General features: G+C 40.6%; 1 protein-coding gene across 2 annotated transcripts in view; it reads right to left on the reverse strand.

Moving 5' to 3' along the window:
- mta2 (metastasis associated 1 family, member 2) overlaps positions 1–15,861 on the reverse strand; it is a 40,642-nt gene that overhangs the window by 15,852 nt on the left and 8,929 nt on the right. For both annotated transcript variants that reach the window (XM_078275643.1, XM_078275644.1), the window contains exons 2-3: positions 11,595–11,662; positions 5,548–5,641 (exon numbers count right to left, since the gene is read on the reverse strand). In XM_078275643.1, coding sequence (XP_078131769.1) covers positions 5,548–5,641; positions 11,595–11,662 — 162 coding nt within the window. The remainder of the gene's footprint in view (positions 1–5,547; positions 5,642–11,594; positions 11,663–15,861) is intronic.

Genomic DNA, 15,861 nt, shown 5'->3' on the forward strand with positions numbered 1-15,861 from the left:
ACACTACATGTATTCGTATTGAACCAAAACGGTACGGGCGTCTCGGTTCGGTACATGAATTTACACGGAGAATACACGGTATAAAAATAAATAAAACTTGCTTGCAAATTAATTAATGTAATGCGGAACTACTGTTAGATACGCGTTTAGTGACACCTAACCTGTAGCCCCCCCCCGGCTCTGAAGCTCCCGAGCTCCGCCTACATGTCAACGGTCCAGTGAGTGAGTCAGAGCTAGCAGCACTAAGGACGAGTAGCCTAGCCTATGGCGAGTGGTGGCGACCCACAACAGTTAGAGGACCCGCCGGCCTCTTTAAGATTGCAAGTTTGGGAAAACTTTGGTTTCCCAGTCAGTTCCAGTAGTACAGGCGAGAGAGCGGTGGATAAGACGAGGACCGTGTCGGCGTTGTTCAGCAGTTGTTGTGAGAGGAAAATACATCCAACATGCTAACGCATATCCGATTCCATCACCCAGATGTGCCAATCACTGGAATGAGACAAAAAAACGAGACAAAAACAACAAACAACAAAAAAATACAAATAGGGGCAAAACAAAAAACAAAATCACTGAAGCAATCGGAATTTACACGTCATCTTCAATGCACCCATATTCACTCGTAGAGGGACCTGGCTTCAAGTATTTGCTGTATGTACTCAAACCTCGTCACAACATGCCACCCCGTCCACACATGAGACAAACTGTAGTCCCTTCCATATACAACCAAACACGGACGTTGATGGAGCACGAGCTGTCAGCTGCACCCTCCGTTTCACCAACGACTGATGGTTGGACTTTGCGTGCTACGGAAAGCTATCTCACGGTTGACCGCTCATAAGTGGGAAATGAAATCGTCAGTTCTACAGACGCGGCCCCTGTATGAGCAGCACACAAGCACTCACCTAGCTGAGAAGCTACAGGAGGTCGTGGCAGAGTGGAAACTAGAAAGGTATGCCTGTCGCACTTAATAGCAAGAATACTTTCTTTTATCTTTTGTGGGGGAAGGTCTCACCTAAGTAGAATTTTTTTGTTTGTTATTATTCTATGCAATTTGCACTTTCATAAATAAGAGATGCTGCATTTTCAGTTTTATAGCTGATTGTCTTATTTTGTTTACAAGTTCCAGTTGGAGTCTGGAGATGCTGTGGGGTACTTATTGTTTACAGTTTACATCTTACTTTATACACTCAGGCTGTTGCAGCTAGCTCAGGCGAGAGACTGTATGACACTAGGTGGTACAGCTTGAGACATGCACAATAAAAAAAAAATAATTCTTCTGCATTTTTGTTTTGCTTTTCCCTCCATTGTACCGAACCATGATTTCTGAACCGAGGTATGAACCGAACCGTGACTTCTGTGTACCGTTTCACCCCTAGTCAACACCAGTGTTGGGAGTAAAGCGTTACAAAAGTAACGCAATTACAGTAATGTATTCATTTTTGCTGTAACGCAGTAATAGAACGCATTACTTCAATTTCGGTAATATTATACCCATTACAACCTCAGTAACGCGAGTTACAACTCATTTTAACGCCAACATTTAGTGGCACTTTGTTTTTTTAAGAATTCACCAACATTGCAACATCTGTGTCCCAACAGGTGACGGCACATCAGCGCGGACAGCAGTGAGGCTGAGCTGCTGACAGATAGAAACATGTCGTGAATTAATGTTTAGGCTTGCTACGCGTAATATCATTGCATTTTATCAGCCGTGGAGACTATGCCTGTAGTGGAATGGCTTCGAATGACGACCAAAAACGCTTGTATTTTACTGTGACCGTTTACTGTTCAATATGTTGCAGTTTTACACACAAGAAAGTGAACAACTTAAACGTGACGGACATGTTTTGCATCTAGCGTCTCACGTTCATCTCAGTAAACTAGCAAGAGTACACAACAGACAACTTCTGTGTAGGCTACTTCAAAATAAAAGCACTTCCTGTGACAGTTCGCAGTAAAACTAAATTACTGTTAAACAAATAAGGTTGTGTACCTTTTCACATATCAGTTGTAAATCAAGTACTGTAAATAATGAGTTTTAATCACACTATAATTGACCATTTCCTTTAGACTGTTTCAAACTAAACATGAATTTCTTATTTAAGTGCTTTAAACAAACATTTTTACAACAATGCCGTACTTCAATACAATGTAAGGTACTTATTGAGTATTTTAATTTTCTCCTACTTGCCTATTGTAAGTTTTACTTATCTATTTTTATAGCTTAAGTTACTTTGCATATACCTATTAATTATACAAAATATAACTAATCTATGATGTATAAAGTGGATAAAAGAGGAGACTATTGATCTGGTGGTGAAATTAACAAGCTAGCTGCCAAGTCAAACTTCCGCTGTTATTTTGGTGAAAGTAACTCAAAAGTAATGCAAAAGTAGTGTAACGCATTACAATTCAGAGACAGTAATATTGGAATATAACTAATTATTCTCAAATGACAGTAACTATTAATCTATAATGTATTACATTTCGGAAGTAACTTGCCCAACACTGGTCAACACAAAGTCTGAGGTTATTGTGAGCCACTCCTGCAAAAATCATTTTGGTGAAAAACACCATCAATTTGGTTCTATCTGATGCTGTTTTGAGTCACACAAAACCGGAAAAAAACAACATCCGAGTGTGAAAAAGGAGGGCGAGTTACACGAAGACGGCAACAAAAATGTCTACTGGAGAGACAATGAGATTGTTGCACGATAGCTGTTGAACTTTTGAACTCCAGCCGGCCACTCTGCAGGCTGAGCTGTGGTGCGGTGCGGTGTCAGGTTACAGTTTGTTGCTACAGTCATTACTATGGAAATAACCACGGAAAAATCGGTTTTTGGGGGAAAAATACGTTTTGGAATATTGGATGAGTTTGGCAATCGACTAGTGTTGACTTCACCAGAAACCAGGAAACAAACAGAGGTATGGATTAACACAACTTTTATGCCTTTCTGTCACAGCTACTGCAGTCAGATTCGCTGTGTTCCCTCGGTAGGAATAACTGCACATGGGTAGACACTTGTAATGGCATTTCAAACCTGTTTAGAGGCTAAAAACACATTTAAAACTTGCCCTGTTTCAGCCTCCTGGGTGCTAACTCTAGCAGGAGGATAACACGGTGTAGGCAGCATTGATTGTTTGATTGATAGTTTTTCTCGCTAATGACAGCACTCCACATTTATAAACAACAGAGCTACGGGTTGAATTCTCCTTTAATATGCACCTGAATGACGCCTCACCATGTTTTCAATTTATAAGCGACATCTGTACATGTAGTAACAGGTAGGCTATGTTCTAAAAAAATAAGAGTATCCATCGCTACTGTAAAGGAAAAAAAAATGAAAATAATTCCTACCTATCCCTTGCTGCCACTGGGGAAAAAAATTAAAAATAAAATAAATTCCCTATCAACCCATGACCTCAACTGACAAACCAACCAGAACCAAAAAAAAAAAAAGTTATGCCTAGAAGCAATATTGCAGTGGACAAATGCAACAATTTTAAACCAGATATTTGTAAATTTAAACCAGAATGAGATTAACTACTTGGCTTAAAAACAAGTCATTAGACTGATGATGCTTTCTGTAACTGGATACAGCAGAGAAAAATAAACTAACTTTAGTAAATGATGATCAGCGCATGACGATAAGATTAGCAAAGATAACCAAAGTATCGTTATTATAACCACCTGTCTCAGATTGTAGGAAAATTGGTTAGAACGAGGCATTTGCTAGCCTTGGAGACTTCATACTTTGCTATTAAGAAATGCGGCATTAAAATATCGACAAACACCGCCATAAATGTGTCGGTTAAGTTCATTTTGGATCAGCCCTTTCACTGAATCACCTACAAAATCAAAATTAGACAAAGCCATGTTTGTAAAGAAGACGGCTCGGCCTCTTTCAATGAATAAAACGTTTAAAAGAGCCCATGGTGCCAGCAGACACAACAACACATGATGAAATTACCAGCGTTATTATTAGAATTGTCCACACATGACCAGTGTACAAACACATAGCATCCGTTTGAGGTGCGGAGTACAATCAGAATATAAGCAGGAGTAATGCATCCATTTTGAGGTGGTGTGTGTATGTGTGTGTGTGTGTGTGTGTGTGTGTATATATGTCTTTGTCTGGAGCACTGCAGCCCAGGAGGAGGGAGGGGGAGCTGGCGTTGGGGTGGGGGTAATGAGTGGATGTGATCAGGCTTCAGTAGTCTGCATGCCATTAGCGCCCCCCCCCCCTCTCCTCCTTGGCTTTCTGATCACACACAAGACGGAGATGGAGACAGGTCTCATAGGCTGGATCAGGCCGGGGTGGAGGGGGCCGGGCAGACACCACATACTGAGACGATACTACTAAAAAATTATAGTTAGACATCATTATTATATCCAGGGTGTGATTTGGGGGTGGGGGTGGAAATACGTGGGATTTTCTCCATTCTGGTCTACATATCTCTGTTGAATTATTTGTATACTCGGTGGGGACTAAACGTATCCCACCCCTCAAAGTGATCAATGCTACTTCTCATATAGCCCTATATATTATATACCTAAACAGAAGTATGTTAAACCAAGTACAGCGCTGTAACATGAACAGTCCATAGTGTCACCTATTGTTACACAAACGCCTCGGGAGTTCAGTGCTTGTTCTTTGTTTTTTTTACCTTCATAGTGTTTTTAACTTTTTTGTTACAGTGATATTTCCCGTTTCCTGTAACATTAACGGACAGACGAGTCTGATCTCCGGTTACATGATTGTCCGCTGCAGGGTGACGTTGGGTTGCTTTTTTTTCCAAAATTTGAATTGGACTCAACTTTTTGCTGCAGGCATTCAAAATAAATGGAAATAAGGGGTTTTTGGCCGGACTGTCTGACGGACGGTCTGATGACCGACGCATTGTTTGTGAATGAATGCTCAGCCAGCGCCTCACTAGAGCATTAGCGTTATGAACGGCCGTACTAGCTTTATCAAATCGCCTGAAAACACCAGGCTGATACAGTATAACCATACAGACCTCTACACACATCAGACTGCTCACTTGTAACTCAACATTTCTCCGTTCTTGGCTGAGATGGACTATGTTGTCCATCTCAGCCAAGAACGCAGCATAAATTAGCTAGCAGCTAACCGACATTTAGCTACTGTTAGCGGCTTAATACAGACAAAACACCACAGTGAATTTCAGCCTGCATGAATGTTTTTTTAAATGAATATTCAAATCCCAATAAATATTGATTAATGTAAAATTATTATAACCACAACTCAACATGTTTTAAATGAACAATAAATACAGCTGTCCCGTTAACTATTCTTTCTCTAAACTAGGATTCAGCACTGAGCCTTACACAAAAGTGATGGGCTGACTTTAACCCCAGAAGCAGGCCTTAGTGAAATTTACAACATGAGCTGAAGAGGTGCTTTGAGGCTTTATGTGAAACACAATGGGGAGCAGGTTCATTAAAGGCAGCGAGCCATGTCATACCTGCTCTCACGCTGTAGAAAACAAGAGCCGAGATAAGGTTTGGGCTCCGTGGATGCTACCTACTTGCATTGCTGTCAGCCAGGGTGTTGAGGTTTCCTGAGATGTCTCGCCTCCTAAACAGACACACCACCTTCGCCTCCACGTTTCCATTGGCTGTCTGTAAATGGAGAGTCAGTGGTTACAAGTTGCCTTTATCATAAAGAAATGGTATAACTACCTTCGTTATAACTGCTGTCAAAGGTCTGAGCCTTTGCAGCTACCAACCCATTTCTCTGTGTCTCCGGCCATATTGACATGGTTCCATTCACTTCTAATGCTAAGGGTTAATCAGAGGCACAAACTAGTGCTCAGTATCATTTACATTTGATTCATACGGTTTCCAGTTTCAGTTTTGATTTATATCAGTTCTGATTCTTGGCACATTATTTGAGAGAGCCAAAAATAAATTGCCACTTTAATCATCAGCGACTGTAGGCTGCCACAGGGTGTTTTGCCCATTTCTAATTACCACTCACTAATCACAATAAAATATCCATATTAGGTAGTCTGATAACTCTTATTTTATCATTTCAATCAGTTATGGTAACTTTACACTCAAAATAATTATTGAGATCTAGAAACACAGCAACATCGCTACAACAATTTACAAAACAAAAGATTATTTAAACCACTTTATTTTGGAGGTACAACTAAACGTGAATTTGTTTGATCTGTCTGACTTTTTTTTTTTTTTTTTTAGCAACACTGCCATGTTACTAGATCTCAACTATTGCAAGGAATCTCTGTTTGTTTATTTGTTCTTCACATATAACAAGAACCGTTCCTCCGATCTGCTTCACACTTGGCGGGTGAATTGCTGGGGACCCAAAGACACGCATCGAACCGATTTGGACACGCTCAATATTACGTTCAATATTAACAAGCTGTGAAAAAAGTATCATACATCTCTCTGTGCAGCAGCGGGAGCGGGGCTTCACGACCCTGCATTCTGTCGCCTCCATGACCAATATTAGTGACTGCTAAGTTAGTAACACACTGCTGATTGTAAACACAGGTCTAATTATAAAAGAAGCTATTTAGTTTGGTGGATCCCTTTGAAATATCGGGTCCAGCTGGTCAATACTTAACACTAAAGTAACTTCAACTGGACGCAGAGCGCATTGGGTGTCCAGCTGGTGATTGTCAAACTAACTTCAGCCTTGTGTTTGAGAGTTTGCTGTCCTCGGCTTGTGGGATGAGATTTTCCTCACCCCGCTCAGTTTAGTTAGGAGATGACAGTGTATGAGGACTTTAAATGTGATGTAGCCCCTCTGCTCTTTTCTCTGAAGGTTAATGTCATCAAACCACTTCCACAAAGCGAAAGTCTTTCCTTTTTATGGAACCAATTCCTCCACAGTTTGTATCATGATATGACAAATTTAAATCACAATAGGATTTATACTGGTATTATCATGAAGCCCCCCCCTTGGTACTTCAGGTTTGAAAGATTATGAGGGTTTCGTTCTCCCTGGACTGAGGACCCTGACTGACTGTGATCCTAAGAGGAAAGAAAGCATCAACAGCACACACATTCTCCCCTCCACATGCCTCTCTCTCTCTCTCCCTCTCCCTCTCCCCCCATTAGCACTCAGGACAATGCAGTCCTCCTGGTGCTCAGCACAAGCCCTTCAATGTAAGAGTGTTATATAAATGAGCTTAATCCTTGACTGAGAAACAAGCCTGTGTCATATGCTGCTGCCGTTATATAAGTGGCTCCTGTACCCCTGTCCTGTGATTACAGTAACCACTAGGGGTGCACCGATTCGATACAGCTATCAACCGATACTGACTCAAATAGCTGGAGCACGAGCTATTCAATTCTATGTTTACGTCTGGTTACACATGCCCGTACTACGTAACGCATTAGCAACGCGCCGGACAGCAGTTGACCACACACAGTAGCTAAGGGGGCTGTTTGGAGGCAACGTTATTTCACGCATGACTTATTAATAAATAACAAGAAAATTATCCAGCAGGACAGGTTGTGAGCGAAGTGGCTGCGGCATGATACCATTTTAATTTGTCTGTTTAAGTTGTGCAAACGTGCTTCTGCGATCAAAAAAAGTTGATCAACTGTTTACTTTCCGGTGCGTGTGTTCCGAGAAATTTAAGTTGCGATGTTTATTTACCAGGTACCTTGTTATTAAATGAATAGCCATGGAAATGTGTCTTATTGGACAGATGCAGACGCCACGACTGAAACTGAGAGCAGTCAGCCTGTAATTCCTGAGCCTCCACAAACAATGTCTATGTATTTGTTACATTTTGTTTTACAAAGTTAGGAAAGCAATGTCAAGTCTGATGTTGCCTTATACATTAAAGAATGATTCATGATATAGTGTAATTTACATCCTTTTAAGGGTTCTATGATACAGAGTTTGTTGCTAGTGCGTGACATGTAGGCTCTGCATGCAAAGCGAATCACCAAGTGTGCGTACAATTATTAAGTTTTTATTAGGGCTGTCAAAATAACACGTTAATTCCGATTAATTAATCTGAGAAAAAAATAACGCGTTAAAAAAAATAACGCAGATTAATCCATTCCATATTGAACTTTGACCCGGAGCCGTTCTAGCCACCAGTCGACTGTAAAATGAAGGAGGGAGACAAGAACGCGCTGCCTGGATCATTGATTGGAATATTTACTTATAAAAATCTTCTTCCTGAATAGGGTTGGGTACTGAAATCCGGTGCTAATATGGCACCGGCGCCTTCATGACCTGCATCTACCAGACTGAATAGCAACGTGGATTTCGGTGCCTCATTTCGGTGCCACTGATATGTCTGCGCTTCTCTCGGATGCTCTGAAACAGACGTTACAGGCAACAAAAACATCGCTGCAGCTAACGTTAGCCTACCGCTAGCTAGTAGCTGGATTAAACACGGTTACAATGCTGACAGCTAACGCTAAACGGTGTAAAGTGTGACTGTGTTTTACTGTAGAGGATTCAACAGAGGGATGTAACAATGTGCAGCTGCCGTTGTCAGAAAAACACAGACGGTGCGTTCAATGAAACTGGTAACCTACAGCCTCGTGGTGCATTCAAAGTTGTTGTTAAAGGCCCTTTTCCCATCTAGCAGTTGTTTTTCTCATTCAACAGCAATTTACTAGTGAAATAAGTTATTGTTCTAGTTATTACATTATTATTAAATCATTTAATTTTGACCATATGGCCTTAGCAATAAACAAGCCTTCTTTAATGTTGCCGACTGTAGCCTTCTTTTTTTCTTTTCTTTTTAACTTTCTTAAAAAGTATCGGTTAAGGCACCGGGCAAAAATTATGTATGCGATTAATTTAGATTAATTAATTACATACTCTGTGATTAATTAGATACATTTTAATCGATTGACAGCCCTAGTTTTTATATTTAAAAAAGTGTTATCAACTGATTGCAATAACGTAAACACACAAAGGCAAATCTAAGACAAAAGGTAACATTCATGCTAAACTTGCATTAACTAACTAAAAAGTTATATTTGATCTGCAACTGTGCAGGGCTCGACAGTAACGCTAACGGAGGTGTAACGTTACGAATGGCCACTGTTCTGACTCGGGTGCCTGGGTCTGTTTCCCGACGGTTCAGTAAACTGCCGTTAGCGTCCTTAGCAGCGGAGTTAAGCGCTGACTGGGTTTGGATTGCTGTGTAATGAGAGTGGCTGGCTGGGGGCTAACTGTGGATGTGTCCCCTGGCCGGGGCTGTTGTCAGCTCTCATCCAGACTGAAGCCTTGCAGCGCCGGGAGAGTGAGGCAGACAGACAGGGGTGTGCTAGCTGGCTTAATTACCATTAGATTAGTTGCCTATCTATACAGTTAACGTTACTGATGAATTTGTGGGTTAGCCCAGAGTTGTTAACCGGGGTCAAAACAATCGTACTAAAAAATAACTGAGCGTGTTGAACGACGTCGTAATCTTATGTTACCCACCAAGAATTAGCTAACGTTATAGACCAAGCATTAGCATTAGCTACTTGTCAACCAGCACCTTTATAGTAGGCTAACCTTAAAGCAACACTAATGCACTTTTCCTCTTCGGTCCCCCTACAGGTTGGAAGCGGAATTAACCATTACCATTATTCTTACGTCTCATTCGAACTAGTTGATAAACCACTGAAACGATTTTGGAAACATTATTTCAAGGCACAAAAGAATCTTTGATGTTGGATCGATCAATATTGAAATCAATCAATATCAATAAGGTCTCTGCTGTATTACTGTGTTGCAAAGTGGCAATCAATGACAAAACGATGCCATGTGGCAGAAAAAAAGTTGTATTACGTTTACTCTCCTCCAATACCCTTTCTCATCTGTTTGTCTTTTAACAGCAATTTACTGGTGAAAGAAGTAATTCTTGTAAAAAGTTATTACATTTAAATTCCCCCCTTTATTGTGCTGATCCGAAAATTGACTAGATCCGTGACTCAAAACCGTGATCCGATCCGTCCGTTTTGTGATCCGTTGCACCCTTATTTGAAAGGGATGGGAAATTATATTGCAAGCCATTATCTCATTGTTTCATTATTAAAATGTGTGGTATAGTTACATAAGACATTAACTGCTCCAAATATAGGCAGTTTGAAACATGGCAACCGTATTGTCAATTTCGGCAACCAAAAGCTGATGCCAACCACTTTAAAAAGTTAGCGTTGAGCCCTGCTGTGTATTCAAACTCAAAATGAGAACGGTTAAAGTAATGTGCCATGTGCTGGCCAGGCAAGCAGCCTTTATGTATTCATTAAAGAAGCGGTCTCCACTCTCTGCTGTCACATCTCTCTCACTAAAGTGAGGGAGCGGTTTGGCTGACATTGATGTAAATATGCAAATAAATCAGACAATGCACAGGCAGTTTAGAGATATCCCTGCAGGTGTGGTTTGAAATAAAGACCTGTTTGTCTGGGACCGAGACAAGCCTACAACACTGCTCAGGCCAGGTAGAGACTGTAAACAAAGAAAGAGGGCTAAGGGCTGGGCTAAAGCCAACTCCTTATCGTCTATCACTACCCAGCATTTTATTTGCCAATGTTCCGTTTCTGGCAGACAAAATGGATGAACTGTGGCTGTGGATCACCACTTGTGAATGGATTATTGACTGCAAGATCAGGATTTTTAACGGAAACAACATGGTAAGAACATAAAAACTGATGTGAAAAGGGTATTTTACAATAACTTTGAATTCACCACAAGGTTGACCAGTTTCAAGTAAATGCACCATTTAGTCCCGTCTGTGTTGTTTTTCTGACAACAGCAGTGACCATAGTGCTAGTTTGTGTCTTTTAGCTCATAGCTGTAGCAGCAGGTTGTTGAACGTCCCAGTGTTGGAATCCTCTACAGTGAAATACAGACACACTTTTACACCATTTAACTGTCAGCTGCTAACCATGTTTTATCCAGCTACTAGCTAACGGTAGGCTAACATTAACATTACCTGCTGCCAAGTGTAACGTTAGTGTTAACTAGCATCCCATGCAGCGATGCTTCTTTTGCCTCCAACGTCTGTTTCGGAGCATCAGAGGACAGAGCAGATTTTTAAGTAGCATTGAAATGCCATATTAGCACCGGATTTTGACATGCACAGTTCACGTAAACAGAAAATTGCGTTGCCTGTATCTTTTCACGTAAACCCTCCATAAAGATTTATCAGCCTACTTTAAGTAACAAAGGCAGTAAAAAATTATTTTATACTATTATGATTAAACTTTGCAAATGATCCACGGTTCACATGCATTCCGAACCGTGAGTAAATGGTCCATTAACACCCCTACAAGGTGAGTTTAGAGGGGCAGTGTAACTTACTTCTTACAGTTTGTGTTTTAAAGACACCATCCTGTAGCGTTCAGAGGACGAGGCACTGAAAGACTGCACTAGGTATTGTAAATTAAATATTCAGATCCCCCTCCCCCACACCCCGTTTACTTTGGAACATTACTTTATAACAGTGAACACTGGAACTACTTAGTAGGTGTCCTATATCATGTTTACATGAACACCCTGCAGCCAATCAGAACAGAGTATTCCTATAAAAACAAATTTCAAATGGAGAAATATGAGGTTGAAGGAAGAAAGACAACTCACCTTGTTAAGCTCTTCTATTCTACGGATCAGGTAAGGATTGCTGGAGGAGTTCTCAAAGTACACATAATCTGGAAAAAAACAGAAAAAAAGATTAGACTCATTTTGTGTTTACAGTGAAATATGCATATCAATGTACATCATAAAATAAATACCAAGTATAGTGAATATTTTTCTAACAATACATTTTACATCAGCATCAGGTGTGTTCTCCGATGGTTCAGGTCTCCTCTGGACAGTTATGTGGCTGTAATGGCAAAACTGAAAAGGTTTGGGCTAACCTGATGGACAGGACCCCATTTAAACGGACACAGCTCTAATTGGAAGTCTGTCCGTACAACACTGAGACACTGTTAGGAGAACCAGACCCTGCCAGCTTAATAAATGGGCTGGTGTAATATGAGTTCCAGTAAGTTTTCTGTCCAGGCTGCAGACTGACTTCATGTGATATGATCCAGGCCCCAAGGAAGTGCCTTGAAGCAAGTTGAACATTCGGGCCAAACAGTGGAATTGTAACTCACGGCCGGTCACGTGACGCCCACTGGACCCAATAGACTTTTTCCCCATAGACTTACATGGCGAAAGACATTTATTTGAGCGTTACAACCCCTGCTTAATGACTTGTTTCACTATCAGAACATGATCCATTCGATCCGGTAACATTTGGAAAGTCTAGAAGAGCCCCACAATTAAACCTTTAATCCCCATTCAAGTTAGTGGAGCGCCTAAACCGGAAGTGGGAAATGGCACACCACAGAGAACAGAAGTATTAACTGACTTAAAGTTTGAAGATGTCAAACATGACGGCAATATAACATCCCGTAAAATACTGTGGCATTTGTGCCATTGTTAGATGTCTGACACTAATTGGATAAGTAGAGTAACTACTAGTGCTGCCCCCCTTGAAGTCCATACGAGTCATCAGTAGAGAAGACCCCGAGTCGACTCACATTTTGTCAGTCAAATCACTAATTGTCTTGTTGGCTTCATCACTGTTGACAGAGCAATGCAGAAGCAACAGCATGGCAGGCTGTACACTTCACAAACCAAGTCTTGTTTCAAAATGGCCTAACCACAAAACTAAGTCGAACAGCACAAGGCAGGGCAATGTGGGTTTGTTGGCTGCTCCGACGCTCTCAGCGTGCTGAATGTCAGTCAATTCTGCTACAACTTTTGAACCAGGCGCTTCTACAAGCTCCTCTACTGCTGAGCAGTGTGACTGAGTGTTGGGCTGACAGCGCTGTCAGCAGCCCAGCAGGAGAGACGTGTGGTGTGCTAGGGTTTTATAACTTAACTATCACACACTCTTCTACTTTCTCTGACTGTGTGAAAATGAACAAAGGCATTAAAACTAGGCATGGGCCAGTTACCACTTTGAAGGTATAGCGCTGTTTGAAAAAGTCATGGTTTCAAAACCACTAACATTTTCTGTCACACCGCTGTTTTTTTATGAGTGGTCAAGGAGAGAGACTGCAGTTTAGTAATCCCTCTCCCTGCCAGTGTGCAGTGTGTTTAAAAAATAAAATACATTGTGTTCAATGGCAAAAGAATGTTGTTATTTTTTACCCAGACATTTAAAAAAAAAAAAAATACAATACACTTTTTTTCCTTTAAAGATTTTTTTGGGGGTTTTCCCCTTTATTTGATAGTGACAGTGGATAGACATGTTAAGGTGGGAGAGAGATGGGGGATGACACACAGCAAAGGGCCGCAGGTCGAACTCGGGCAGCCTACATGGGACGCACGCTCTTACTGGGTGAGCTAGAGGTCTCCCCGAAAAGAAAAGAAAAATAATACATTTTAAAGCTGTAATTGCAATACTGCAATACCGTGATATTTTTGCTGAAGGTTATCATACCGTCAGAATCTTATTCTCATGCCTAATTAAAACGTGAGTTTTTATGGGTAAACCATCAGACTAATGTGGACTGATATAGGAGTTTAGTGTGGGATGCTGAACTGGCACTAACTGGACAGGGGAGTGAATCATTTATTTCCCCATTTTTGTAGGAAAGGTGTATTGAAGAAAATACAGTAATTACGTTTTATTTAGTGTTTATAAAAGCATCTATATGTAAGAAAAAGCATGAGCCAGTGAACCACAAGCACATGAGCTGGAGCTCTTTTAATGATATCATCTCATTGTGTCCTCTCTCTGTAATGGTTTAATGGCACCCGGCTGGAGAATTAACACCACCAGCTGTTTATCCGGATGCGCCCAACTCCAAATATTCATGTAACGGTAGTGGGTGGAAACATGCAGTCATTCACATTTTCTTTTGTTGATATTCTAGAATTTAAAAAAGGTAAAATTTGGGTAAAGGTTGGATGCAAACCTGACTATATGACCTAAAACGGGTAATACACACTACACTGGTGGTGTAGGACATGTCGAAAAACATGCATCCACTGTCTTCTACAGTATGTGAGCCTGCACACAGGGGCCTCCTGACACATCAGGAAACACCACTGTCATAATTCCTAGCAGTGACGTGCATCATCACTAAGGACAGCAGCAATTCTATCACAATTGTACAGGGAGTTCCCAGGGAAACTCTTTCCCCTAAAAAATTAAGAATGAATCAGTCTTCTGTGTCTGTCTCTAATGTGATCAAGTCAACAGAACTACATTTTTATTCTTTTTCTTCCTTCAAGTTAACCCTATACTCGTTTTTATTGCGAGTCAAAAGACTAGCAGAACACGGGGACGATAAGAACAGTGAATACAGGCCAGTTCACAAAATGTGATAAGGGAATAAGAGAACAAGGGTAGGTTAGTTGTGGTGTGTTGCGTTGATTTGATATTGGTGTATGAACACCCACCTACATTATTTATAAAAATGAATTTGTCGATAATGGTTTCTGTCAACACATTCTTCATTTCAAAAGACAGTAATTGAAAATGTTTTTATTCAGTCAGTCAAACAGACAAGGTGAGTTAACATTTTCCAAATCTTCTCAACATTTGTTAAATGAGGTTTGCCGACGGTGGAGGGACAGCCAGGCTGGCAGAGCTTCAGCCATTTTAGAAACCCCCACACCGTTTAGATTATAGATTCTAAAATCACAGGTTACTGTGGACCTAGATAATACTTTACAGCTGCTCATATTGTCTGATGTGACGTAGTGGGTGGTCTGTGAGTAAGAGAGTCAGCTTTAGGGTTACACGCCATGTTAACGCCTTCTGGCAATGACATTGTTAACCAAGGAGCATACAAATAGAGGTAAAGTGAGGTAAACTGTGCTAAATCGTGTCTCCCCCCATCTGCAGCACTGTCTTTGATAATTGCGCAACCAGGCCAGATTGTTTCAGATATCTCACGAGTCCTTTATAACGTCAGTTATAACGGTCCACGTATTAAAAAATTGTCGGGTTTTAAAAAAAATCGAGCTCGGGCTCATAATTCCCTTACTGTTTTTTTTTTATTTGTGTATTCCTCCTGAAAGTGACTTGAAATGTTGGTTTGTTTTATTGTTGGATTTATTTGATACATCTGATTCCATATGTTGCTAAAATTGCACTTTTTTTACTGTAAGATTAAAGGGAGAAGAGCTTATTCATTATTTTACCTACTACTGTTAAAAAAAGCAAATACAGGCTACTCTTTTTGCACTTGCTCTGTTTTTATTTTTGTATTCCTCCTGAAAGTGACTTTATTTTGTTGTTGGATTGATAGCCTGCATCTGGCTTTAGGTTGCACTACAAATTCATTTTACTTGAACAGTGCAGTGTTAGTCAGTCCCTCCAGGAAAACGTGATTATGCGATCGCATAATTCAATGCATAATCTGCCAAAGGATCTGCCACATTTTTTGAAATACGCCGCACTTTCGCCACATAAATTGCCGATTTCCGCGCAAAATATGCGGGGCTTGCATGATTTCATAATCCCCGCATTTTCGTTGCAAAAAGTCCCACATATCTTAGCAGAAAGTTGAAAAACGTGCGTTTACTTCACACAAGAGCAGCCATTTCCCCCTGTTGCCATGGGAACGTTATGAAGTGACGTAATTACACGACGTGAACATCATCAAAAAGCTGCAAACCCCGCGATGAAGCCACGATGAAACCGCAGTTTTTTGCAAGTTCCCGCAATTTCATCGCAAAAAAATTGCATAAATATCTCGCATATTCCATCGCATTTTTTGGACCTTATTGGAATTTGTTTTGTGTAAATTGTTAATAATTGAGCAACGGGACAATAATCACTAATTGAAAAATTAATCGTTAGATTAGTCGACTAATCGAAACAATAGTCGCTAGATTGTTT

This window comes from Sander vitreus, chromosome 19 (assembly GCF_031162955.1).
Source record: "Sander vitreus isolate 19-12246 chromosome 19, sanVit1, whole genome shotgun sequence".
NCBI classification, from domain to species: domain Eukaryota; kingdom Metazoa; phylum Chordata; class Actinopteri; order Perciformes; family Percidae; genus Sander; species Sander vitreus.